Here is a 27,460-nt window from a genome sequence, read left to right on the forward strand (position 1 = left end):
AGAGTCTTTTCCAATTTACTGTTATCTAATAAATGAAAGAGGTTGGAATAATACCCAGGCCAGTATCCTTTCTACCATTTCACAATGTCTCACCAAGGTGGTGGCTATAAAAGTAGAGAGGAAAAGGTTACTTCTAAGACTTGGTAAGTGATCAAAAGTGTGGTGTGAAGGAAACATGGTGGTCAAAGATGACTTCAAGATTTCAAGCCTCTGGCATCAGAGGATGTTGGAGAGATCTCAATGATATCAATGATAGAAGCAGAAACATCAGAGAGGGTAGCAGGTGTAGATAGGAGAAGATGGATGAATTCATTTTAGGTTATCTTTAGCATTGAGTCTCTGTTAAATCAATGCAGAAGCACTGAAAAGCTGGGAAATAAAAATCCTCTTAGCTATCTGAGCATTGACCATCTCAGTAAAAATTAGACTTGGGTATATTGGTTGAAGCTATTTTGAGAAACAAAAGAAAGTGCCATTATTTTGGAGAGACTACAGTGGGAGTCTGTAACTAGAAGACGTGAGTCTCACTTATTGCAAAGACTTGAATGCTTTTAAAGTGTTTTTTAATATTTTACTAGAGCAATGCGCTGTTGTTCAAGGACTGAACAATCTGTCTGGAATCTCTTGATAGTTCCATGGTCAAGTTAGTTTGCTTTTGTACATCTCTAATTATTTTTGCTTTCTTTTTCCAAAGGCTCTTCCCCTTTGGAACCTCCTCCTCCCCATTTTGTTTGCTATGCAGCTTATATTCTAGGCACCTCTCTTAATTTTGTTTATTGTTTATGATTGTACTATAAAATCTCAAAGTATAGTTTTACTATATTTGGTTTTGCAGTTAAGGACTTTGCTTAATAGACTCCCTCTCAAAAGATATGCTTTGATTTAAATATTTGTTGCTGTTGTAAATGCAGTATTCAGGATATCTTTGATTAGTGGTCTTGGCCCCCTAATTTGTTATTTCTAGTGTAGGCAAACAAAGGTGATTTTAAAGGACAGAGTGGCTTTCTCCCTCCTAAGCATTTTGTTCTAGCTTTCTGATATGCATTATTTTTATCTAAACTGAAATCTCTAAATCATCAAAATATTCAGTAGGTATAATTTAATTGATTTTCTTTGGAAAACAGAAAGGCAACTCTCTGGATAAGAATAATGTGAAGACTCACCTGTAAAACATTGATTTATAATTTATCTTTTATCACAAATTTTAATTAAAAATGAGGCTTTTTTTTGTGTGTGAATTGCCATTTCTTTCATTTCTTTCTCTAGCTTACCCTACTTTTCCTCTGCCTATTCTTTTGAGGGAAAAATTTGCTGAAGAATTTGCAATGACTGTGTTGCTTTGTCAGCAATAAAATCTAATTGTACATTCCTTGGTAACATTTCCAATAATGGTGCACACCTCATCTTCTTTTAGGCATTCTCTTATATCCTTTCTCAACAGGAGGCATAGTTAATTTTAAAATAAACTTGCCTGTTTTGATCAAAGTTTTAAGCAAAATAGGTTTAAAATAGTCTAAGCAAAAAACTTAAATATCAGTTTGTACTTTGTGCCTCTTATAAAATGTAAAGACTGAGACTCTGAATCAGTTAATTATTTATCATTTTTATTTTTCATGTTTGGAGGAAAGTTTTTGTTTCTTTTTGCTTGAAGATAAGAATTATTATTTGCAACTTAATTAAACTTAGCAGAGCCTGTGTATTCAATTTTTGTTATGGAGCTAATTAATTTTGCCTTTATATGAGAGTTGTTATCCAATTTGTAGATATTAACATTTTCTTTCTCTCCTTTACATTCCTGCTAGCCTTCTAGCTCTGGCCATTTTGCTGTTTATTAGCAGGTAGGTAAAGGTATCTAAAATATAATAAGAATCCTCTCTTACATGAGAGACAGACAGGATGATTGTAGTAGATAAGCATGAGTGAGTAGCAGAAAGGCAGTCTGGTATAGTAGGTTGAGTGCTAGACAAGCAGTTAGGAGGACCTGAGTTTGAATCTCACAAGGTACCAGTGTGACTGTCCCTTAACTGACTTTTGCCTCAGTTTCCTTATCTAAAAAATGAAGATAATAATATCACTTGCCTCAGAAATGAGAGAATTTATGTTAAGTGCTCGGTAAATCTTAAAGTGTTATATTATTATTATTATTATTATTAGTATTTCCAATAATTAAGGATTGGTGATTTCATTGGTATGTGAATGCCCTCTAAGCAATGCCTCTAATGTCACTAAGGACTAGGCAGGGGTAGGGAACTTGTGGCCTCGAGGCCATTATGTAGCTCTCTAGGTCCTCAAGTGCCCTTTGACTGAATCCAAACTTCACAGAACAAATCCTTTTATTAAGTGAAGTTTGGATTCAGCCAAAGGGCACTTGAGGACCTAGAGGGCTACATATGTTGGAGGCTTCAGGTTCCCCACCTCTGGACTAGGGCAAATGTAGTAAATGTTAAAGTGAAACTAATTGAGGGAAATCAATGAATTAACTAGCACATGCACTTTATTATCAGCACTGATGTAACATATTGCCTGTACTTTGTAAAGTGGTCTTATGGATTTATTTAAACTCAGAGGCAGTGTGGCATAGTGTAAAAAAACCCCAAACAAACAAATCCTGGTATATCAGAAGCCTTATATAGCACCCAATCATCCATTTATTAGCTATGTGACATTTGGCTAAGTTACTAAACCCCAGTGGGCCTCATCTGTAACTGAGACTGTATTTAGAGGCAGATGGTTATGAAGAGCAATGTGGGGGTTGGGGGGAGGAGCTGTCCAGCTGTCTAGCTGAGGCAAAGTGAGAGGAAGCTAGTGGATAGAGGTGGTAACGCAGCAACACCCCCATACCCACACAGCTGCAGAATGTTGAGCTTTCCAATTTAGAGAATTTTTTTTGTCAGATGTAACAACCACTTGTGCCTCAATCCCATCAGCCTTGCTTCTTGCATCCCACCTCAGATTTTGTTTTGATACTGCTTCCACTCTAAAGATTACTTTCTGTATATGATCCTACTGTTCCATATACATTGTGACTGTTACTGATTGGCCTTCCACTTGGACTTTCTATCTCTGTAACATCCTTCTTGCCCTCATATTCCTATCTGTCAAACCAAGAAGGCTTCAATTGGTAAAATGGAATCTATTCCCATAGTACATGATGGTTCTGACTCTGCCCTTGCCCTAGTACAGAAGAATATTGTGATAGATGATGTCTTCTAGTTCCTATATACTATGATTCTAATCAATGAAGTCTTCTCAAAGGGAGAGTGTTTCAACTCTTTTATGTTATTGATGCAGGATGTATTGGGACTTAATTCAGTGTTTAGGGATCCTTGCCTGTGGAGTCCATGAAGGTGCTTATCCAAGGCTAGTTCTCTGACAAACAATGAATGTATTTACTAGTCAAGTTAGAGAATAGAACAAAAATTGTGGAAACTTAATAAACCAGAGAAATAAATTTGAGGGTTTAGGGGAAAAAAAGCATACATTTCTAGAAAATCCAAGTTTCGAAAAATAAAAAAAAGATTTCCTGATAGTAAAAATCCAGACCACCAATTTTAATATTTGCCATCAGTCCACTCTGAGGAGGTGGTGGAAACATTAAAAAATTATTTCTATGTACTTCAATAATATTTTTTCCTTCTTTTGTTACAATGGATGACCAAAGATTGCTTAAATGGTACACTATGGGACAATTTCCTGTTGGCCTAATTCTGCATGCTTTACTTAGCCAAAAATTTGGTTGAATCTAATAGAAGCTTTTCCTAAATAAAGAATGGAATAACAAGGTTCTTCTAAGTCTTTTTTTTTTGTCTCTTTACTAAGGGGTTATTCTTTGGTACTAGAGGACTCTTGAAAATCACTGAAACTATGGATGGAAGTGTTACCAAAGTGATTCCTTAGTTAGGATTTTGGAGGTAATATGGCAGTAGAAATAATGCTGGAAAAAGAATCATAGGACCTGAGTTTGATTCCTAGGTCTGCCACTTACTGACTTTGGGGTGAGTTACTTTAAGTACCAACATTATCATCTATAAGATGAGAGGATTGGGCTTAAGGATGTCAAAGGTCTCTGAGCTCTACGTCCTTCTTTCAAGATGGCTATACTTGACTGGGGGATATGGGTGAGGTGTAGCTCATTCCAGGAAACGGAACATGCTGAATTTCCAACTTAAAAAAAAACAAAACGAAACGATGAAGTTAGACTGCCCTGTTCTTTACATTACTCTGTAGTAGTTAGAAAGTAAATGATATGCTTTGGAAAGCATGTTTATTCTTTCAGAGGCCACTGTTATAAATTACAGTTCTGTTACCCCCACCATGCCCTAAATGTTATTCTACCTTCTGGTAAGTATTCTTTTACACACCCAGGTTTTACTGGTCAGTGGTCTGGGTGAAATCCTATAAATTATCAGGATTTAGGTGGTGAAAATAGTTTAAAGTTAGATGGCATTGTAGAAAAGTGAATTTGTGTTAAGAAATGTTATGATATTCATTATTTAATCACCAATTTTGAGCTGGAAGGGATCTTAGAGACTACCAGTTAGTCTAACTCTCTCACTTTATACTTGAGTAAACTGGGGCCCAGAGAGATTGCAAGATTTACTAGGCACATAGGTAGTGAGTGGCAGAGCTGGAAATTGAACCCAGGTAATTCCATTCAAATCCATTGCTCTTCTGTTGTACCGTAGAATCCAAAAAACTTGTTGATTTTTCAAAGTCATAGAATCATGAGTTATGTTTATATTTGTATGTGACTATTCAAGGAAAATATTAATTATAATTTTTCATTGTCTTTTTTCTTCATCATAGTGAAACTCCTTGGGGAATATCAACATTGGGGGCTAGGCTGTCTCCTATCGGAATTTACTGCATGTAGCTGTTACATGTTAAGAGACATAATCTAACTCAAGAAATGGCAAATTTCTTTAATTACAGATTGTGTTTTGAGAAATTCTGTTAGATCTTTGATTTATGTTTAGATATTTTTGTAGGTCTTTCATGAAGTGAGGCGGTAATTGTCATACTTAAAATTTTGGAATTTGTTTGTAATACATTAATAATTATGCACACCAATAAGAGAAAAACATGGGGAAAAAAATCTTGGTTTCCACATTTCTTCCTGATGTCCTGAAGTTTCAAAGAAAGATGCCAATTAACCCAGAGATCATGGACAGTGCAATTGTTTAATAGACTTCATTGATTTTTTTCTGTGAAAACTTGCAAAAAGATTGATGTACTCATAAAAGTTTGAATCTTTCCTTATTAAGGAAGCTAAGAAAAATCATTACCAGAGTACCCATTTTATTGCATTGTATTGAAAATATTTTCCTTTCTACCTATCTCATTTTCATGAAACATGAGATGTTTTAAATGATATAAAAAAACCAGTTCTCTGAAGTTTTTGAAAATATACTTGACATAGGTCTTCTAATAGATCATTAATTATATTGATTCATTCAGTCATATATTAAAAAATATTTATTTTGCAAGGGGTCGAGGGTTATTACCTGGAAAGCAACAGGATTCAAAAGTGGAGATACAACTACTATAATATATAAGAAAACTGAAGAAGTCGTTTCCGCTTTAGGTCTGCTACATGTCTTTCAACCTGACCAGTCCTCTAAAGGAAAGCTGAAGTCTCATTTGGAGCTGTTTCAGGGTTTGTTTTGGGAATATGCTCAGCAGCAAGTTTGTTTTAAAAAGGTCGATGGTTCGCAGTTCCTCATGGGATTGAGCGAGTTTCTTTCTGGTGCCTTCCAAACCTTACATGTGGGCTTGGGATTTATAGGGTTAAAGGGAGGTGCTTGGGAAATCTGATGCTAAAGAAGTCTTAGGAATGTTACACATGTTACACATCCCCCTGCCAGCATTTCCCAGCAGATCGGTCACCGAGGCTGCTGCAAGGGGAAACTTGACTCTCCCATCCATATCACTGTCTGGACCCTGCAGACTCTCAATTTCTAAGAGAACCTTTCCCAGCTGTTCCCTCTGCTCCTTTCTTCAGGTAAAAAAACAAGTTAACGAATATGCAAACAAAGCTTTTTGGAGGTGATGGAGGGATGAATGAAGTTTGTATCGGCCACCAGAAGTTCCTAGGTTTGGGGTGAGCATGGGGGCAAAGAGATGCCGCTGGAGGGAACGCCGCCCTGGCCTGGGTAGTGGAGTTGGGCAACATCTCCAGATGTTGCAAGGGGCTCACAACTGCCCTGGGATTTCTTCGGCCCGGTGCCTCGCGCCCAGCTACTAGCCAGTTCCTTGAATAACTGGGCGGACAGCATTGGGGGCCAGAACCGTTTTGAAGACTTTCTTTGCAAAACCTTGGTCCTTCCTTAAGGCGAGGCCAACAGCTGGAAGGGGGCTCTGGGTGAGTGTTGGGGAAGCCTATCTACAGACGGCGCGCGGCCCGCGGGCTCTCGGGCCATTGATCCGTCCGTCCTCTCTCTGTTTGCTCTTCCAGGTGCCCACCATGCGGGAGGCGCGGCGGGGCTGGCCCAGGGCCGGCGCTGGCGGGGGCTGCTACGGCTACCTGGGCCTGTGCTTTCTGTTGCTAGGAGGGGGCGGCGCGGACCTGTGCCTGGGTCCTGCGTGCGACGGCGGCGGGGGGGACCCCGAGCCTCCGCAGCCCAAAGCCCCGTGCCTGCACCCGGGGGGAGCCCGCTGCCCGGGGAGAGCCGGCCGGCCGTCGAGCTCCTTCCTGCACGGCGCCTCGGCAGGCCGCGGTCAAGCCCAGGTCAAGCAGCCGCTGCAGCCGGCCCCGGCCCGGGGCTCCTCTTCTGCTTCCTCGGTCCAGCCCCGGGTCGCCGCAGACCCCAAGCCGCAGGCGCTGGAGCGATTCGCCGCCAGGGGCGCGCTGGAGCTGACGGCCCCGTGCGTCCCGGGAGCCGACTGTGCCGCCGCCGTCGGGGCTCCCAACGCCACGGCTCCTGGCTCCCGGGACTGCAAGGGCCTCGAGTGCCGGCTGCCCCCGTTGAGGCTGGCGCGCCAGAAGCACCGAGCCGGAGGCCGGGCCCCTGCCCTCCAGCAGCAGGGCGAAGGCTGCACGGGGGCCAGGCCAGGGCCGGGGCCAGGAGAGCCCACCCTGGTCCGGGTCACCGAGCGAGCCGCTCAGTTCATCGGGGAGGTGACCCCAGAGCTGGCCCACCCTGCCCCTGAGCTGGGGGGCGCAGGCCTTGGCGTGCAGCTTACCTGCGACATCAGGCCAGGTGGGTTGGGGGGGAAAGGGAGACCGCCGTCCTGGTGGAATTACCTGCCCTTCTCTTCGTCTGACCCCGGAGACGTCACTTACATTCTTAAAAGGGCTCAGTTATCCCTTCTGTAAAACCAGAATCACAATATAGAACCCCTAATCTGTGCTCCCTGAGGCATAAAATGGTGATGTGGAGAGAAAGCTACTTCAGAGTCGGGAAGACAGGGATTCAGGTAGCTGTGTGACGTTGGGCAAGTTAATTAATCTTTCAATGCTCTAGACAATTTTCGTAAGAATATGTGTTGCCGAATATACATCGCCTATCTGCTTTGGTTGAAAGAGGCCTTTCACTGGGACTTCACTGCACAGATGAAATTACAGATCGGGCCCCCCCCCCCAAAAAATCTGCAGCCTCAACTACGTGGTAATAATTCATGTAGCACCTACTATGCCAGGCACCGTGTTAAGTGCTTTATAAATATCATCTCCTTTGAGGAGTTACCCCCATTTTACAGTTGAGGAAACGGTGGCAAAAGGAGATGAAGTGATTTGTCCGATATCACACAGCTAGTGTCTGAGATTGGAGTTGAACCCAGAATTTCTGACTCCAGGCCCGGCTCTCTATCCACTGTGCCACCAAGCTGCTCAATAGGTGGGTGCCATGAGCAAATCATTAACCTTTCTGAATCCTAGTTTTCTCATTTGTAAGATGGGAAGAATATTAGTGTAACTTACCTCACAGGGTTGCTTTAAGCATTAGATAAGATAATGTAAGTAAAGTGCTATGTAAAATTATATTATTATTATTCTTTTTTTAGGCAGTTGGGGTTAAGTGACTTGCCCAGGGTCATACAGCTAGTAAGTGTCAAGTGTTTGGTCTGAGGCCAGATTTGAACTCAGGTACTCCTTACTTCAGCTAGGGTGCTCTATCCACTGCACCATCTAGCTGCCCCTAAATTATATTATTATTTTTAATAGTTTTTGGTTACTACTGCCTTCTGTCTTAATTTTTGTTATGTTCAATTATGTGCAACCTCTTTCAAATATTAATTTTTTTATATAACCTATGAACATGTATGTTCTAGGCTTCCAATTTCTGGTATATTTTTTAGTATAAATTGTAGAACACTCTATTGAGAAACATGAAAAAGTTATAACCTGTTTTACAGTTTAAGACCTGCTGTCTCAAGCCAACTAAGGGAATGGGACTAGAACCCAGAATTACCATTTAACGTTATTTTCGTTTTTAAACCTATTTTTGGAGGCAGTCAGGTGGCTCGGTGGATCTAGTGCTGTGCCTGAAGCTAAGAGGACCTGAGTTCAAATATGACCTCAGACACTAGCTGTGTGACCTTGGACGAATCACTTAACCTCTTTTTGCCACTGTAAAGTGGGGGTGATAGCTCCTCAAATGAAGCCCTTAACCCAGTGCCTGGCACATAGTAGGTGCTATATAAATGCTAGCTATTATTAACACAGAGTTGAGGTGGGCAAGCAAATCACTTAACCTCTGTTTGCCTTAATCCACTGGAGAAAGAAATGGCAAACCACTCCAGTATCTTTGCCAAGAAAACTCCATATGGGGTTCACTTGGACACAATTGAACAACAACAATCTGATTTTTAACCAGTGAACTTGTTTTAATAATGGGGGAAAGCAGTTTGAGAGCAGTAGACTGATCCAGGAGATATGAGTTCTAATTCTAGTTCAGCCCCTAAATAACTAAATGCTCTGAGCAAATCCCTTAAACCTTTCTTTGCCAGCACCATCATTTCTAGAATGATGGAGTTGGAATAAGTAATGCTTAAGAATCCTTCCAGCATGAAAATTCTATTTGGGGAGCATGGAAGAACTTAATTGGATTTGAGTATAGAACTCGGGAAGTAAAAGTGAACAGACATTATTAGATTATGCTTCTAAATCCAGAAAAAATTAATTTGAGCAATCTTTGGGCATCTTTTTCCTCTGGATTAATTAAAATGGACTGGGATCTGTTCCAGGCAGTAATTGCCATGACCTGCAATGGTTTTGCTCAAATGAAGGAGCCTAGGTTCCTTATTAAGGGGGAAGGAAGAGGGGGTGTTCCAGAAAATTAATTTGACCAGAATGTTTCGGTGCTATGCAAAGATAAAAGGATTTGGAGAAATGCTTCTGGCAAACATGCTCACTTATTTGTATTTATTTTTGAAAACAGTGTTCATACCAAGGGAGTCCTTAATTATAATTAAATTTAAAAGAAATTTCCACCACAGACCTCATTTTTTTTTTTTCACTCAGGACAACTCTGTGGTCAGGCTGCAGATCTCATGCTTTGTTGTTGAGGGAGATTAGGACTCCTTGGCTGACTGATCTATAGGTACAGAGACAAAATATTTCAGAACAAAGGCTAATTTCACTCCAATTGAGTGTCTAGTTTGCTTTTTTTTTGTTATAAACATCAAAGCATCGATGATCTAGCACACAGGTGAATAATGGAATAACGAGGAGCACACGTGGCGTATGGGTGGTGGTGGAGGGAACTGTGGTATATTGAACAGGCTTAGCGCATTCCCCTGGAAAAAAAGACTAAAGCCCAGCTATGGAACCTCATACAAAACCACTGAGACAGTTAGCCAAAAGGGGATTCAATTGAATGGGCATTTAAGCACTTACTATATGCTAGGCACCGTACTAGATATTGGGGATACAGAGACAAAAATGAGAATAGCTTCTGTTCGAAAAGAGCTTACATTCTAATGGGTGGGGAGGGGAGAGAAGAGGGATACAAAGCCCCAGAGCTTAGTGGGTGGTGGAAGAACTTAGGTCTTTTTGCCCCACAGTTCTGTAGTCTTCCATGCTGCTTCCATAACATATAACCTGACTAAATCAGTTGATTGGGGCAGGTAGGTGACCCAGTGGATAGAGTGCCAGAGTCGGGAAGACCTGAGTTCAAATCCAGCCTCAGACACTTAGTAACTGTCTGACTCTGGGCAAGTCACTTAACCCTGTTTGCCTCAGTGTCCTCATCTGTAAGATGAGCTGGAGAAGGAAATGGCCAACCACTCCAGTATCTTTGCCAGGAAAACCCCAAATGGAGTCACGACTGAACTAACCAAAGTTAGTTGATATCAATTGAGTATCCACAGACTATATAGCACTGAACATCAAGCCACGGGCCTGACATGCACAAAAATTATGTCAATAAAAGCTCACATTTATCCAGTGAAGAAAGCATGAATATTATTCTTTGCAATTTATAGCTAAGGATGGTGAGCCTCAGAGCAGTTAAATGGTTTATTTGCTCAGGGCTATAGTCAAATGTGGGTGACATCTTTCAGCTCTTTGTCTGGGGCTCTTTCCATTATACCATGTTGCTTCTTCTGTTGCTGTTATTTGTCTGTGGTTTGTATGCCAAAGCTTACTATTTGGACTTCTAAAATATTGATTGGTTTTGAGCAGGGGTGGGGAACCTGCAGCCCCAAGGCTACATATGGCCCTCTAGATCCTCACATTTGTTTGTTCTGTTCACACTGTGAAGTGTGGATTCAGTCAAAGGGCCCCACCTGAGGACCTAGAGGTGGCCGCAGGTTCCCCAGCCCTGGTTTTGAGGATATAAATCCTTCAGTAAATAATTTCAGGGTTGCGCAGCAGAATAAAGGAAGAGAACCTAGGGTTTGTGTTGCTATACAAAGATTTTGTTTGTAATGTAATACATAAGATTTTTCCTCCAACTTCTAGGGCTCTAAACGAAGATGTCTGATCATTAAAATAATCAGCATTTTGCATCAATATTACATTGCATTGTGGCAACTTAGCATTTTTATGTTATTTATACTAAACAGAAAATTAAGAGCAAAACCATGGGAGATGTAGTCATTTTTTGGGCTGTGTTACAGGAGAAAATGAGGTTCCTTCTGAAGATGCACTTATCCTACAACTGCAGCTTGCTAAAGGACAAGAAAAATTTGTTGAGATGCTAAAAAGCCAGCAGAAAGTAATTGCTGATTTGCAGCACAAACTCACCGAGCAACAGAACATGTTGATTAGCCAGCAAACAGAAATCCTAGAACAACAGAAGAAAATGTATGAGCAAATGAATCTCATTAAGGTCCAGTACAGCATGCTTTTTGACACAGTGAGACAAATGTCATTCCAGAATTTGCAGGAGGATATCCAGCATTATTTTCAAACTCACCTTCAAGGACTTCAAAACCAGGTCAGAAATCATCTGCAGAAGTCATACTCTGTGCATAAGGTTGAAGTTGATGCAAAAATGATTGATGTTGGAGAAACTTCACTGGACTGTGGCCTTTGTGAAAGTGATGAATTTTGCAATTTCCAGAAGACTCCCTCTCAGTGTGAAAAATGCACTCTTTGCCCTGCTGGCTTTTTCCAAATGTCTGAATGTTCTGCAAATACTGACCGGATTTGTCAGGTAAAATGTTACACTTTTATAGATTACAATTAGTGATGTTTTTCAAGAATTTTGTAAGGTGTTGGGAAATTTTACTCAAATTCAATTGAAGTCAACTTTCCAGTACCTCTTCTCATCTTAGAACCTTTTGTTCTAACAGAAAAACCAACTAACACAGCAACTGTATGTGACCATGTATCCAACATTCCATACCCTTACTGTATCACCCTTGTACCAAGAGGAGGGGAATGTGTCTCATCATTGGTTCTTGAAAACCAAGATTGGTCACTGTGTTTATTCTGATGTCTGACGTATTCTAGTGCTGTCTTCATTTTACATCATTATGATCATTTTGTATATTGTCATCCTGGTTCTTAGCCTCGTCGTTGAACAGCTGACATACAGTTCCTTAGTAAGTCCATATTTGTTGCTTTTCTGGCAATTTGTTCTAGGTCCTGCTTGGAAAAAAAAACTTTTTACAAATTGAAATTGCCAGATATAAATTCTAAATATAAATTCCCAGAATAAATTTCAAGTATAAACTCCAGACATAAATTTCCAGAGTAAATTCCAAGTATAAATTTCTGATATAAAATAATTTTAAGTTTTAAGTTTCTAATAACAGAATTTTAAGTTTTAATTTTAAACCTTAAGTTTAACATAACAGAAAACTGCACTAAGACTTTGGGACACCCTGTATAAATGCTCCATTTCTGGATGGGTAAACAAAGCATAACTAAGGAATATAGGTTTCAGTTTTAAATTTCTTTATCTTGCTGTAATTCAATAACAAAATTGTATACTTCTTTTAAAACAAGCTTATTTTAAAAGTGAATCAACATTATAAAGTATTTCTATCCAGCATTCATGTTTGGTCATATTTATAAAATGGGATTTTTAAATATTTATTATTATATTTATAAAATGAGATTATTTTATTTTGCAGGACAGGGATGAATGCATTGAATCTCCAAATATTTGTGGTGAAAGAATAAAATGTCTGAACACCCCAGGTAACCTTTTGTGGACTGTGTTTCCTTTGCATATATCTCTGTGTATGACAGATTGGAAAATAACAGGTATTTTCAGATTAGCATTAGACATTTTAAACACTCTTGATTCACACTCTTGTGTGAATGATCTGCTTTGGGGATTTGCTGTGGGAAATTGCGATCCCAAATTGCCTTCTGAGAGCTACTATGTATCCTTGTGGGAGTCTTCCTTCAACCATCATTATGTGTATCTTCCGGGAATGCAAAGTAATTTTAATATTATCCCAAGTAAAATATAATTAAGGAGGCAAACTTGGTGCTGACAAGTCCTGCAGTGCCTTCCTGAGCCAAAATCAAAATGATTTTAAGATTGTTTGGACTTTTTGATGGCTTATACCATTCCTCTTCTTCATTGATGTCTATGAGACATTACTGTCTTCTTTTATACATGGATGTATACATTGCTATGAGGTGTCCCAAAAGTCTTGGTGCAGTTTTAAGCTTGAATAGCTTAAAGGCCGAATACCCATCAATCAGTCAATCAACAAGCATTTATTAAGTGCCTGTTATGCTCCAAACACTTTGATAAGCACTGGAGATAAAAGTCCAAAGGATAAAGTTATCCCTACTAGCAATGAACACATATAGGCTTAAATAGCTTAAAATGGCTCTAACACCCTGGGACACCCTGTATAGATACTTTTCTATGTATAAGTTTTTTTGTATGTACATATGGGCATGTGCATATGGACACATACTTGTAATAGTAGACTTAGGGATGGGCCCTGCACCTGTAATTTCAATGACATGGGAGCCTCCAGGTGAGGAAATTCCTTCTTCTAATGCAGGTGGTGCCTTCTCTGCAATTTATGGTCTTGGACAGTTGTACCATGTACTGAATGTGGAGTTGGAGAGTGTACTAGAGTACTGACAGTGACTTGTTCAGGGTCACAGAGCCAGTTTGTGTCAGAAGTAGGACCTGAATTCGCATCTTCCTGGCTCCTGCCTCTATCTTCTATACCACATTGCCTTTCAATATTGTGTGTATGTATACACATATGTAAAATATATGTATATATAAATTGTTTACACACACTTATATGTATGCATTTATCTCTTTGTCACTCTCTATCTATCTGCCTTTCTGTCTCCTATTTGTCTCTGTTTCTCTCTCCCCTACCCCTCCTTTCCTCCTCCTTCTCTTCTCTCCTCTAGGCCCATCCCCATACTGTCATGATCAAGCAGAGCTCAGACATCCTATTTTTTTTCCTTTTCATAATCATGCAGCTGACCTCCATTTATTGTGGGAAAAACACCTGAAATCTTCCTTTTTATTGTTTTTTAATTTTTTTTTTTGTGAGGCAATTGGGGCTCAGTGACTTGCCCAGGGTCACACAGCTAGTAAGTGTTACGTGTCTGAGGCCGGATTTGAACTCAGGTCCTTCTCGCTCCAGGACTGGAGCTCTATCCACTGCACCATCTAGCTGCCCCTTGAAAGCTTCCTTTTCACAAGCTCTCCTGTCTCACTATTGCCTCATGAGGAAAACAGTTGGGGCATGAGTTTGCAAGTATGGCTAGAGGAACTTGGGAAAGGGACGGTCATGAAGTCACTTGATTATTATCTCCAAATACATGAAGCATTTCTATGGGGAGGATGTTGTTCTGTGTTCTCTCTGTCTACAGAAGACTGACTGAGAATAACTCACATTTGTGTGATGCTTTAAGGTTTGCAAAGCACTTTCCTCAGCTGAGTTGAAGTCCTGCTTCAAACCCACACTGACCCTGAACACATCACTTCCCCTCTCTCAGTCTCCCAGGCAGTTCTCTAATTCTCTTAATTAGCAGAGTCAGTGCCAATTTGCATTAGTTGGGGAAGGTCCTCACCTTGGTTCCTTATAATGATGAAATCACAGGTCCAATTGAAAAAAAAGATGGCAGTAGGGGGAAAAGAATTCAATTAAAGTGAGAAATTGCTTGGTTGGGTATAAGGTAGAACTTCATTTACCAAAGTCAGTAAAATGTTGGAATAAGATACTGGAGGATTTTATAGAAAAAAAGGTAGCCACCTGTAATGGATTATTTACTAAATTATTTCTAAAATAGAGGAATAAACTAATTGATAGCTTGAGGTCCCTTTGATTTTGTGATTTCCTTTTTTGCCAATGTAAGGGCTTTAGAATTCCCCAGCAATGGATATAATTGGAGGTATAGATATTTGTATTTGGAGAAGGACATCCTATTGCCTAATCAGCTCAGTTTAGAGATCAGCTCAGCTATTCACAATCTTTTGTAGACTATAAGCTCCTCAAGGGGACCATTTTTTTTTGGTTTTGTCTTTATATCTGGAGTACCTTGCATGTAGTAGGGAATCAATAAATACTTTTTGAATTGGATCAACTTCTAATACTTAAATACCCAGGGAAGCAAACTTAGGTTTATTTGTTATAGAATTAGAAAGCTTCGTTGAAATTTACTGCTATGGATTTAGAGTTTGAACAAGACATTGTGAGAAGAAAAAATTAGTATTTATGGTTCAAAAGGCTCTCTCTCTCTCTCTCTCTCTCTTTCCTCTCTCTCCCTGTCTCTGTCTCTGTTTTTCTCTCTGTGTCTCTCTCTGTCTCTGTCTGTCTCTCCCACTTTCTTTTTCCCCTACCCCTACTCTCTTCTTTATGTAATATTTGAGTGAGGATTTGGCTTGTTCAGAAGCTAAACATTTTCTACTTTTCACTATTTTGCTTGTTTGTCAGTATAAGAAAAGAGGGTCGTGAAGTTATGGCGGGGGGGGGGATGTAATGATGTACAATGGAGTGCTGTGAGTGAAATAGAAATTAATGAATGAAAAACAGAGAAGGGGATATGAATATCTTTTGTACTGAATTATGGTGGGGTCATTATCAGGTTAAGAAAGCTCTGATATCTCTTGTCAGACTATGACTCCAGATGCTTCTGTCCTCAATTCTTCAATTAGCCAGGAATAGAAAATGTTTCCATGACACTGTCTTGTGGTTCTTACCCTCAGCTTTGTTGTTGGGGGCTTCTTGAGGAAAGTACTACGTTGCTCCTGTCCTTGGAATTGAAATCTTGGCCTCTGGCTTATGAGGTTGTTTTTTTTTTTTTTTTTAAAACAGAATGAGAGACTAAAGACAAACGAGTCTTTTGAGTCACTTAATTGAGTCTTCAATATCCCTTGTGCTTTCACTAAGAGAAAAATTAGGCCTTTACCTAATACTTGATTTTACAATATGATGAAGTTAGACACTAATGAAAGAAGAGATAACTGAAAGTACTTTATCCTCAGTTAATTTATTCAAGAGACATTTAAATTTTTTTATTTGGTTGTCCATATGAGAATTTAAGTGGTTTTATGTTTCCTTCAAGTTCTAGTAGTATGTAACTTATGACACTCTTCTGTACTCTATTAGAAATCTAGGTTGGAATCACATACAAACCCACATATATGAACAATATAACACAGCATTATCTTAATTTAATTTAGCATTATAAAATTTTATTGTTGGAAGGGATCCTGGAGGTTCTAGACCAACCTTTTTCCCTTGACAGAATGAAGCTCATTTGTGAGTAGGGATGTTTCATCCTTGATATTGGTATCTCCAGGGCTTAGAGTGCCTAGCACATAATAGGTACTTAATACTTGTTAGTTGATTGATGGTTACCCTGCCTTTACTTGAATAGAGCACTTGTGAAAGACTCACTACCTACCAAGAAAGCTTAATAATGTCCTAGATGGGACCTTTGGGGAATTAGTTTTAGCAAACATTGCTCTGAATTCCATTGTAGAAGGAGCTAAAATGTATTGTGGTTTGAATGAGAATCATGAAAAGTTTTCTGCAGAAAAGATCCCACTCTCAGTGTACTTCTTTCACTTCTCACTTAAAGGCTTTATTTTGATAGGGCATTTCAATAGTTAAAATTTTGAACTTGCATTTTCCAAACTATAGGTCATTAAAAAATATTCCCAAAGTCAGCACTATGTTTCCCTTCCAAACAGGTGGCTTCCGATGTCTGGGCATTGCGGAGAAGGATGCCTCTCTTGGGTTTTGCGGGGATGGTTATTTCTTCAATAGGGAAGTGCAAGAATGCCAGGCATGTTGGGAGTGTGAAGACGGAATGGTGGCTCTCCCCTGCTCTGCAGTTAGTGACACCGTCTGCGCGGCAGCCAGTGAAAGCCGGCTCACCAAGTCTTGGGCTGCAGATCTCCAGCTGCCCTCAGCAAAGTCTGCCTCTGTTCAGGTCTATCCTGGCTTAAACCTTAAGTTAAAAGGGAAGATGAAATTCGATATCGCCTTCATCGAGGACAACAAGCTCGTCTTCAGGCAGCATGGCTTACTCTGGGTTGACCTCAACTTCGCTGTGAAACACAACTGTAGGAACTTTCTCCAGCTCTCCCTCAAGTCAAATAGCAGCGAGGAGGGGTCTGAGCTCAGCGGGGTTCGCATCGAACAGCCAGAAGGAAAGTATTTCCAGAGCGCGAGCTTAAGTAGTGCCGCCGAAGTGGAGCCACGCCAGACCCTGGCCGTGTTCTTGAGAAGCCCAAATCAGTTCTGCAACCAAAGCAAAGACTTGAACGTGTATGACCTCCACACACCACTCAGCTTGTTCTGGTTGTCCCATGACACGGGGGCGGTAGCCATGAGTGCACAGATGTCCACAGCTACGCACTACCAGACCAACTACCGCCCTACGTTTAAAATTAATTCTGTTTCTGACCCGTACATGATAAGCTTATCTCACGACGGAAGAGGCATAAGGTTCACCGAAGCTGGTGTCATCAAGTTTGTTTTCCACCAGGCACTGTACTCCATGGGTCACACTTGTGTCCGAGAAGGGTTTTCCTTGATTTCCTACATCGGCAGGAACGGTACCAACGTAGAACTGATGAACACATTCAAATCTGGAGTAAATTACCGAGACACTTCTCTGTCTGCCTCTGGGGCAACTAGAGTCCAGGCTGGAGATCAGATTAACTTTGAGATTTTTTCGCCAGCTCAGTGTAGCGTTCGCTACTTTGGGGACAGCTCGGGCGTGAGTACATTTAGCCTCATCTGGATCCCATCTGCAGTTTCTACTGCTCTTTCAGCCACTGTTTCCACTACAGGCCTGCCTACTGGAGCTGTCAGGAACAAATTTTTGGATTTCAAACTTGTCACATCCAATGAGAAACAGATACAGCTGGTTTCTTCTGGAAAGTTTGCTCAGAGGTATTTCATATTTACAGAGAAGGGAGTTGCCAGTGTTGCTTTTAACCTAAAGTTGATCCATTCATGTAATGTGATCAAGGTTACCTTAAATCAGTTGATTCAGGATCAGACACACCCAGCAGCAATTGCACAACAAATCGGAGGTCAGATGCCAGAGGGAAGCATGTGGACCAGTGTGAGCCTCTGTTCTTCTTTTGAAGTTCACAATGGTACAATGATCTCCATTTCTCTTGACTGTGTTCGTGGAAGGATCAATCAGATTGCTCACCAACGTGGAATGGGCATATCAATTTTGTGGATCTCATCTTAAATTTTTTGGGGGATAAGAAAAACTGATGGGTAGCTTTGAAGGTACTCTGTGGACATTGTATACTATTAAATAGTTTGTGAAAATGCACAAGGTTTTATAGAAATATTCTTATTTCAAGATGTTAGATTATATATACAAAGAGAAGACTTTCTTTAAAAAAAATCACCAACTTGCACTGTTAATATTTACCCCCTCTAAGAAATTGGATTCAATTTGGGTTCTAGTTTTGACAGCATAGTCATATTAAATGCAGAATTTGTGTAAATATCATGAGAAAGTTAAATGAATAAAAACAACTTGCCACAGAAATTCAGTACATTTCAGTTCAGTTCCAACAACTCCTTTCACCAAGGTGAAATTCATGTGCATGTTTGACCATGGTGGATTACTCAAGACTAGTTAGGTTGGCACTGTCAAGTTAAAAAACTCTTGCTAAAATTTCAAATTAAATGTAAGTATGAAGTTCAATTTATAAATACAAACCTTAAGAAAAGCATATTAATTATACTGACTTTTATTTATTTTAATCACTATTTATTTCTTTTGATATTGTTCTTTTTTTAAACCTATTTTGGAGGTTTTGTTTCTCTTTTATTTGTTTATTAACTTCACTCTTATTCTGAATTCTTGCACTTTGTCATGTCATGCATTGATTTCCCTCTATGAGTTCTCTTTTTGGAAACTTAAAAATAGAGGTGACCCTCCCACTTTGTGTATTTACTGATTATTTTGGCCCTAAGGATTGAATTTTTTTTTTTAAAAATTGTGTTATGAATCACTTATGGGATAGAACAAGGGAGAAAATGCCCTGGCCATATGCTGACCAGATTATCAGCAGTAAAGGTAGAGGTTTTTGTTGAGATTGCTTCTTGAGAGCAGGGTTTGTCTTTTATCTTTGTTTGTATCTCTAGTACTTAGCACAACCTACTATTAGGCACTTAATAAATGTTTACTGAGTATTTATTTGTGAGCATTCAGATTTTCATCCCCAGGTCCATTTCCGTCCTTGCTGTGGAGTGTTGGGTGGTAGCTGTGTTGGAAACAAGCCTTGTGGTTAGCTGTCATGGGGAGGATGGGATGCAGCTCATCTTCCCATCTTCTGGTTGGCTGATCACATACTTCATGGGGTCAAACCATGACCCTCCCCTAGTGCAGTGAACTAGAGTGGGTAGAATGCCAACCTTAAAGTGAGCAGCAGCTAATACACACTGCCTTTGTGACCTTGGCCACTTGCAAGACCTAAGTCAACCAGTGAAAGAAGAGAAAGGTCCCATACTTTGTTAGCACTCAAGAAAACCCTACTTCTATAGTATACCAGGATCTTCAATATCAACAGAGAGTTCAAATTTGTCACTAGTTCCTGCTCTGTCTGGCCAAATTCTGCTAACCATCCATTGATAGACCAAATAACAGTGTTGGAGAAGTGAGCCAATATATCTTTGCCTAGAATATAGACTTCCAGACTTATCTGAAGGGCTGTAGAAACTCTTTTAATATAATTTTAAGATCTGGACTTGTTAGGAATGATCTATCTCATTGCTTGAGTGGATTTCATCTTTGAATTTGTCAGCAGGACAGCATCACCAAAAACATTGACAGTACAGGATATAGATTTAGAGCTAGGAGGGATCTTGGAGGTCATGAAGTCCAATGTCTTCATTTGACAATGAAGAAACTGAGGGTCAAAGAGAGTAAGTGACTTATCTAATGTCATACAGCAAAACGTAGCTTGGGGTAGGTCCTCATACTCCAAATTCAGCATTCTTTCCAGTGACCTGAACTGTATTGTTTCTCCACAGCTCCACATGAAGAGATCAGATATATATATGTGTGTATATATATATATATATATATGTATATGTATATGTATACACATGCACACATACTTTTTTGTGGATAAAGCTTTTCATGGTTGTCATATTGGAGAATTAACTTGTGAAAAGATAGTCATCATAATTGATATTTGGATGATCAATAACGGAAACTTGAGGGCTGTGAAGCTGGTTTCATTTCTAGCCCTTTAGTACCCAATTTGAATGATGTGCTTACTGTACTTGCACTTCAGTTAAGCTAACCAGTTTTCATGAGGTCATTCAGCCATCCCTCTGCCCTTCAGCCTGTTTTCAGGAACCACCAACTTAAGATAAGGCCACTGAAGGAAGAGCCTTGGTGCCTCCCAGTATTGTCACTGTGAAGGAGAATTTCCCCATTAACTAGGTGCACTGATCATGTGATCCAGGCACAAAGGCATTCTGGGGAAAGGTTATTGTTTAAGCTTTTCTGAGTTGCAATTTGACTGGGCTTAAAAAAAAAACCCAAACAATTTAGAGGGGAAAACCCCCTGAATAGTTGCAATAGGCTTAATACTGTTGCAGCCAAGTGATGCAGGTGAACATTGCTGAAGTTCAAAATGCCAGGCTCATGATCTGAGCATGGGCGGGGGGGATGTTGATCAGATGAGACAAACTTGTTAAATTCATACACTTTAAAACAAACGTCAAACCATTTTTTCTGTGGTCTTATTTTTTAGCTTGTGCTTTATAGTATTTGATGGTGTTACCGTGGCACGGTCAAGCTTTAGTTTAAGAAGCGACATTAAAATAGCCGAACAATTGCCTGTTAGACAGGAAGCCCCTGCGGAGGCCTGAAAAGGAAAGAGCACAGTTAGGTGCAGGAACAAATAAATGAGTGATGCTTTGCAGCATTGTGGTAGGAGCTTGGCTTTTGGTTTGGGTTTTTGTAATTTTAGATGATCTGGGAAACAGTTTTAGAGAAGTTGGCAAGATAAAAATAAATTTTAGAGAAGGGCTAATTGGATCTTAGCCAATACTTGACCGAACTTGACCCAGACATGCACTCTATAAATTTTGATAGTACTAACTCATGGATTCCAGTATTTCCATGCATTATAAAACAATAATATAATGCACAGGCATGTACTATAAAATAATATAATTATAATTTATAATGCTATGTGTTATAAAAAGGTAAACTGAGTCAGCCAAAGGAAGGTCTCTGTTTTGTTCTGTACTGTACTCAGGTGCCCTCTCTTTTATGTCAAGATCATAGAATTGAGGTAGGAAGGGAAGAGGCTTAGCATAGTGGAAAGGATGCTGGATGAAGAATCAGAGTGCTGGGATTTGAATCCTGCTTTGCCATTTACTACCTGACTGATCTTATGGAAGGGACTTAACCTCTCTGGGCCTCAGTTTTCAGGTGGGTAGAGTGTTGGACCTGGAGTAAAGACATTGTTGTTGTTGTTGTTGAGTTATTTCAATCCTGTCCCACTTTTTCTCACCCCATATGGTTTGTTTGTTTTTTTTTTTTTTTTGGCAAAGATACTGGAGTGGTTTGCTATTTCCTTCTCCAGCTCCTTTTACAGATGAGGAAACTGAGGCAAATAAGGTAATGTGACTTGCCCAGAGTCACACAGCTAGTAAGTGTCTGGGGCCAGATTTGAACTCAGGAAAATGAGTCTTCCTGACTTCAGGCTCAGAGCTCTATCCTCTGAGCCACCTAGCTGCCTAGACCTTAGTTCAAATCCTGTCTCAAGACATTAGTGTATGACCCTGGATCATCTTCTCAACCTCAGTTTCCTTATCTGTGAAATGGGAATAATCATGGCATCTTCCTTACAGCATTGTCATGAAGACCAAATAAGATAACATTTAGAATACTTTGTAAACCTTAAAGTGCTATATAAATTCTAGTCATTATTATTATCCACAAAGAGAAGGGATTGAATGAGGTGACTTACTAAGTTTCCCTCCAGATCAGAATCTGTAATCCAGTGATCTGTGAAGTACTGTGCATGATAGGAAGCTACTCATTAAGGGACACAAGTTGAAGGAGAGACAGGAATGAAGATTACTTTTTCATTTTTCACAGGTCTTCTATGCAGGTATGAAGGACCTCTGATTTTGTTTTCATGGGAGAACTCCCAGCATGGGATCTCCTTCCACCAGCACATCACAACATGTCTATGTCTCTGTAGATCACAAACTTGGAGCTTGAAGAAAACCTAAGAAATCATCTTGTCCAATCTCCTTATTTTATGGAAGAGGAAATGGAAGGCCAGACATATTGAATAACTTGTCTATGTGCTCACCTAGTAGCAAATGCTGAACCAGGATTTGAACCTAGATTTTCTGATCCCAAATCCATCATTCTCTACACTGTATCACATTAAAGCCTATAAGATTACATGAGGCACAAGTAGTTCAGTGACTTACCCAGGGTCAAACAGGTGGGAATTAAACCCAGGTCTTCTGGACTCCAAGCCCAGCATTCCGTTCCTCTCTATCACACTACCTCTTTTTTTTTAAAAAAAAAAATCCTATTTTTCCTCAATCGCATGTAAAGACACTTTTTAACATTCATTTTTTAAAAATTTGAGCTCCAAATTTTCTTCCTCCCTCACCTTCCCTCCCCAGAGACAGTAAGCAGTTTGATATAAATTATAGCATCACCTCTTTCATAGACATTATTTGCCTGGCATATGCATATTACTATATCTTATTATGGTCATTTCTGTTCACGTTTCTGAAATTTTAAAGACATGCTTCAATCCTTCTGGGTCACTGCCTCTCTCCTCTCTGCCCCCTTCCCTCGCCCCCCTCCCCCACTATGAACACCTAAAGATCCAACCTTAGGGAGTTATTTTCCCTGTGAACCACTGAGCAAAACATAAGCATAAATTTTGCATCTTCCCCTTCCCAATCAAAATTATTGAAAACTTAAACTCCTTCAAATACCCTACAAAAGCAAGAAATCTGCAGAGGTCGTGATAGAGAATTTCCCATCTTAGATGACAGCCAGGTAATTTTCTGTCTGTCACCATTCCTAGGAGAGATTTTTGTATTGTCACCATGGACATTTCATAAAGGTCGATTTCAACAACTTTGCAATTACAACTCAACATACCAAAGATAGTAAAAACCATTGAACTGTATTTTGGGAGCAGCAGCGACCCTATTAATGTGAAATGAGAAACCCGGGTGATTTTAAGAACTGAGCACCCTGCTCGCATCGCTCACTACATCTCATTACATTATTAGGAGCAATAATAGCCTTTAGATAATGGCACAACCATTCAACCACAACAAATTTGCAAAGCATTTTCTTTTAAAGGTGTGGGGGAAGGTGATGGTGGTGATTTAAAAAAGCCTGAGAAGGAAATCATTCTTTTCATCTTAGGTCTCTACATAACTATTGTTCTTTTAGGGCCATAGGAGGATTTTTGTATAAACAGTTGCTAATGGACTTGGGTCTCCTTCAGTGCTCAAGTTACTCCTAGCCCAAAGACTAGGTTAGGTGCTTTCAGAAGCAACTATGACTACTGGTGGATAAAGTGTTGGACTTGGGGTCCGGAAGATCTGAGTCTATATCCTGCCCCAGACATTTGGTAGCTGTGTAATTTGGTAGCTGGGCAATTCACTTAGTATTGATAAGTCTCAGTTTCCTCGTCTGTAAAATGGGGGTAATAATAGCACCAATAGGGATTTTGTGAAGATCAAATAAGGCAATGTATGTAAAAGACTTTGCAAACCCCTTAAAGCATTATAGGTAGTATGGGGTTCTGGGCCTCTGGGTTCTAAGTAACCCCAAGGGGTTTGGGGGGCAGTCTTTTCTCTATTGTCATTAGCTCCAGCTCCCACTGGCTGTGTTACCAGACCCTTAGGGACCTATGCCTAGCTCCAGTTCCATTTAACTTAATATCAATTAGCTTTTACAAAGCAATATTTCCTTTAAGGGTATACATACATATGAACATACAAACATATTCCCTCAATATCTTAGGGGCATACTCTCCCCTCTACAACCTTGGTCTATGAGGGGAGTAGGCTCCAAACTTAGTTCCTATATAGCATTAGCCCCACCAAATTCATGTCTAGATGTGGCATGACCGCTGGCTGTAGTCTCTGCTTCAGCTCCTAGGGCATGGTCTCTCAATGGATTGTCAGTGTAGCAACACCACCAGGAACAGAGTAGTCAAAAGGACAAAGGCATGAGAGACATGGCTGAAGAACTCTAAGGCCTTTGGAATGCCTCCGTAGCCAGAGTTTCCTCCTTATCACATGGTTAGTCATCCAGAATTAGTTCCAGAATGTTCACATGTATTCTACAGTCTCTCCAAAGCACTTTCTTTATAGGTTATTGCTACTATTCCAGAACTAGGGCTTCCCAGCATCTCCAAGAGGGACAGTTGCATCACTTGAGCAAACTGATGGGGTCCAGGCCCTTATTCTGGAACTATGTAAATGTTAGCTGTTAGTCATTCAGTAAGCATTTATTAAGTACCTACTATGTGCCAGGTACTATGCTAAGCCCTGGTGATATAAAGAAAAGCAAAAGATAGTTTTTGCTTATTATGACTGCTTCAGAGTTTGCAAAGGATTTCATATACATAACCTCATTTGAGCCACACAATGACTCTTTGAGGTAGGTTCTATAGGTTTTAATCAATTAACCAGTCAACAAATATTTATTAAGCATCTTCTATGTGTAAGGCACTGGAGATCAAAAATGATAGTGGTTGACCTTAAGAGGTTACAGTGCATCAAGGGAGACACCATGTAAACATAGACATTTATACAAAATATATACAAGATGAACATGAGATTCTTTCAGAGGTGGGGCACTAGAAATAAGGGGATAAAGGAAATGGGATTTTGAGAGATAGAGGTGAGCAAAGAATGCATGCCAGTCAATAAGGAAACAGAGAATAAGGTACTTATCCATGATCGCACAGTGCTAGAGAAAGGTTTTGAGTCTAGATTTCTCCTGATTTCAAATCCAGTACTCTAGCCACTCTACAGCCTCTCAAGAGAGTGTTCTTAACTTTTTCTAGTAATTAAGCCTCCATGAGTTAATGAAAAATGGGCCACATCTTCTATGCAAAAATGATGCCTTTGATTTGGCTACCATAGTTATATTGCTCACTATTTATTACAAATAAAAAGGATTACAACTTCAAAAAGTTTAGGACATAAAGTCTTACTTTCCAGTGGCCATAATGGATTGATCCACCCACACTCGCCCACTCTGTTTCTTTACTGCTTATTGACATAGATGTATTAGCTATGGATATAAGGGTGTAGTCTGACTATAGAACACACTGGGACACATTAGCTTTCATTCATTACCAGACTTGTGTCTAGAAATCTCTCCATCTTCACTATTTACCTACAAATAAGGGGCAGCTAAGGTGCAGTGGATAGTGCACCGGACTTGGAATCAGGAAGACCTGAGTTCAAATGTGGCCTCAGACACTTACTAGCTGTGTTATGCTAGGCAAGTTACCTTACCCTGTTTGCCTCAGTTTCCTCATCTGTAAAATGAACCAGAGAAAGAAATGGTCAACCACTCTAATATCTCTGCCAAGAATACCCACAAAGAGTTGGAGAACTGAACAACAACAACAAAACACATGGAAACACCCACCACTCCAGCTCCACCTTCTGTTCTTTTCCCAGAATGGTTACCACCCTCACCAGCTCCACCCATGACCATCCTAAGCAAATATCACAAAGGGAAGTGATGAAACCCAGGGCCTTGGGACATACCAAGAACTGTTGGCAATGCCTTGAAATGCTTTGCTGTCCTTGTTGGGAAATAAGACAATTAACAAATGAGTTTGAGAGACTGGATGATGAGAGCACAGCTCTGTATTTCCAAGGCCTACATGGTCATCTAGTGGCCACAAAAAATTAGTTTGCCTCCTTAGACATTTGTTTGAAAACCAAGGACTCAAGATCGCCCCAGGGCAATCTTGACTGCTTATTTCTAAATTTCGTGATATCAGTAGAATTTTAGAGCTCACAATTCTAGAGCTGGAAGGTCCCTTAGAGGTCATCTAGTTTAACCTGCTTATTTTATATATGAGGTATGTACTATATGTTTTGTTCAACCAAAAGGCATTTATTAGGTACTTCTTTTGACTCCAAATCCAACCCAACTTTGATTGAAGTCCAACTAATAGGTCATCTATTGCCAATCTTCATTATATGTGTGAGAAAACAGACTCCAAGAGATCACCGAGTCTAGTTTAAGGTCATGTAGCTAATTAGTGGTAGGCTTACCACTAGCGAACTGACAATATACCTGGGCACCTCAAAGGTATTTGATATAGCTTGCCTTGAAGACATGTCTATATTCAGAAATGTATTATCTTTCCCGTAAGTACTCTAATTATTATTATTTTTTGTCTTCTAACTTCTGCCTGACAAGTAAACTTTCCCTAGCCTTCCCAGAGGAGTCAGCTAAATGCCTTAGCGGATAGAGCACTGGGCCTGGAGTCAGGAAGACCTAAGTTCAAATCTGGCCTCAGACACTAGCTGTGTAAGTGGGCAAGACTGACAGACACTTAAGCTGTTTGCCTTCACCCATTGGAAAAGGAAATGGCAAACCACTCCAGTATCTCTGCCAAGAATACCCTATGGATAGCTTTGGTGTGCTATGGTCCACAGCATCCCAAAGAGTTGGATACAACTTAACAACTCAATAACAGCCTTCCTAGAGTGCTCTCCTAAGGATGCAGGTCATAATGGAATGAATACTGAGTCCAGGTCTCTCACTAATTAGCTATGTGCCATTGAGCTAGTGTCTTTTGGAACCTGTTTCCTAACATATGTAAGATGAAGAAGTTGAATCTTAGGGTAAGAAAAAAATGACTGCACTGAGTCTGGAGGTCTTGGATCCAATTCTAGTTAAAAGTTAAAAGTTAGCTTTCAAGAAACTTCCAAACTACTGATGGATATAATATGTACACAATTTCAAAGTAGGACAAGAAAAAGAGATGTAATAACTACTATTCATATAGTACTTATACAATTTACAAAATATTGCATACATTATCTTACAAAATACTGCATACATTATTTCACAACAACCTTGTGAGGTAGGGTTCTTTAAGTCTTATAATTACCATTTTTCAATGAAGAAACTGAGGCTCAGAAAAGTTAGTGATTTGCCCAAGGTCAGAAGCAAAGCCAGAATTCTAAACCAGGTCTTCTGATCCCACCTTCAGAGCTCTTGGCATTACACAAACACATGCTAGACCAGGGCTGAGGAAGGAAAGACCATTTCTACTTGTGGAGGATCAGAGAAGACTTCCTGAAGGTTGTACCATTTTAGCTGGGCCTTGGATGGTGCTGGTGCCTCTTTCATGAATCAGAGGCTAAGGCAGGGGTTCTTACTTAATAAATAAAAAAACAATTTTTTAAAAAGTAGAAAGTGGAAGGATAAGATGGTTTGGTGCCTTGAAGAAGAAGAGGCACACAGCATTTAGAAAGCTAATGACAGCCTGGTGTTGTTAGTGAGGCAGATCAGATTTCAGTTTGATTGGTAGCCAATCAGTAACAC

At 39.9% G+C, this 27,460-nt stretch overlaps 1 protein-coding gene across 1 annotated transcript; it reads left to right on the forward strand.

Annotated features, from left to right (window-relative positions):
- Nucleotides 1–6,106: 6,106 nt before the first annotated feature.
- On the forward strand, nucleotides 6,107–18,570 carry LOC114027500. Its single transcript, XM_027841570.1, has 5 exons — nucleotides 6,107–6,231; nucleotides 6,286–7,199; nucleotides 11,059–11,597; nucleotides 12,523–12,589; nucleotides 16,578–18,570. Exons 1-5 carry the CDS (start codon nucleotides 6,107–6,109, stop codon nucleotides 18,095–18,097), a joined length of 3,165 nt encoding a protein of 1,054 aa, XP_027697371.1. The 3' UTR covers nucleotides 18,098–18,570.
- Nucleotides 18,571–27,460: the final 8,890 nt, after the last annotated feature.

This window comes from Vombatus ursinus, unplaced genomic scaffold (genome assembly GCF_900497805.2).
Source record: "Vombatus ursinus unplaced genomic scaffold, bare-nosed wombat genome assembly UNPS02014861.1, whole genome shotgun sequence".
NCBI lineage: Eukaryota > Metazoa > Chordata > Mammalia > Diprotodontia > Vombatidae > Vombatus > Vombatus ursinus.

What these genes read in the sequence shown, in the direction of transcription:
- LOC114027500 (XM_027841570.1), top strand. Translation starts at nt 6,107, where the DNA reads ATGGGGGCAAAGAGATGCCGCTGGAGGGAACGCCGCCCTGGCCTGGGT. An exon ending in TCTTCGGCCCGGTGCCTCGC is followed by an intron (nt 6,232 to 6,285) that starts GCCCAGCTACTA and finishes ATTGGGGGCCAG; the next exon opens with AACCGTTTTGAAGACTTTCT. An exon ending in AAAATGTCTGAACACCCCAG is followed by an intron (nt 12,590 to 16,577) that starts GTAACCTTTTGT and finishes CCTTCCAAACAG; the next exon opens with GTGGCTTCCGATGTCTGGGC.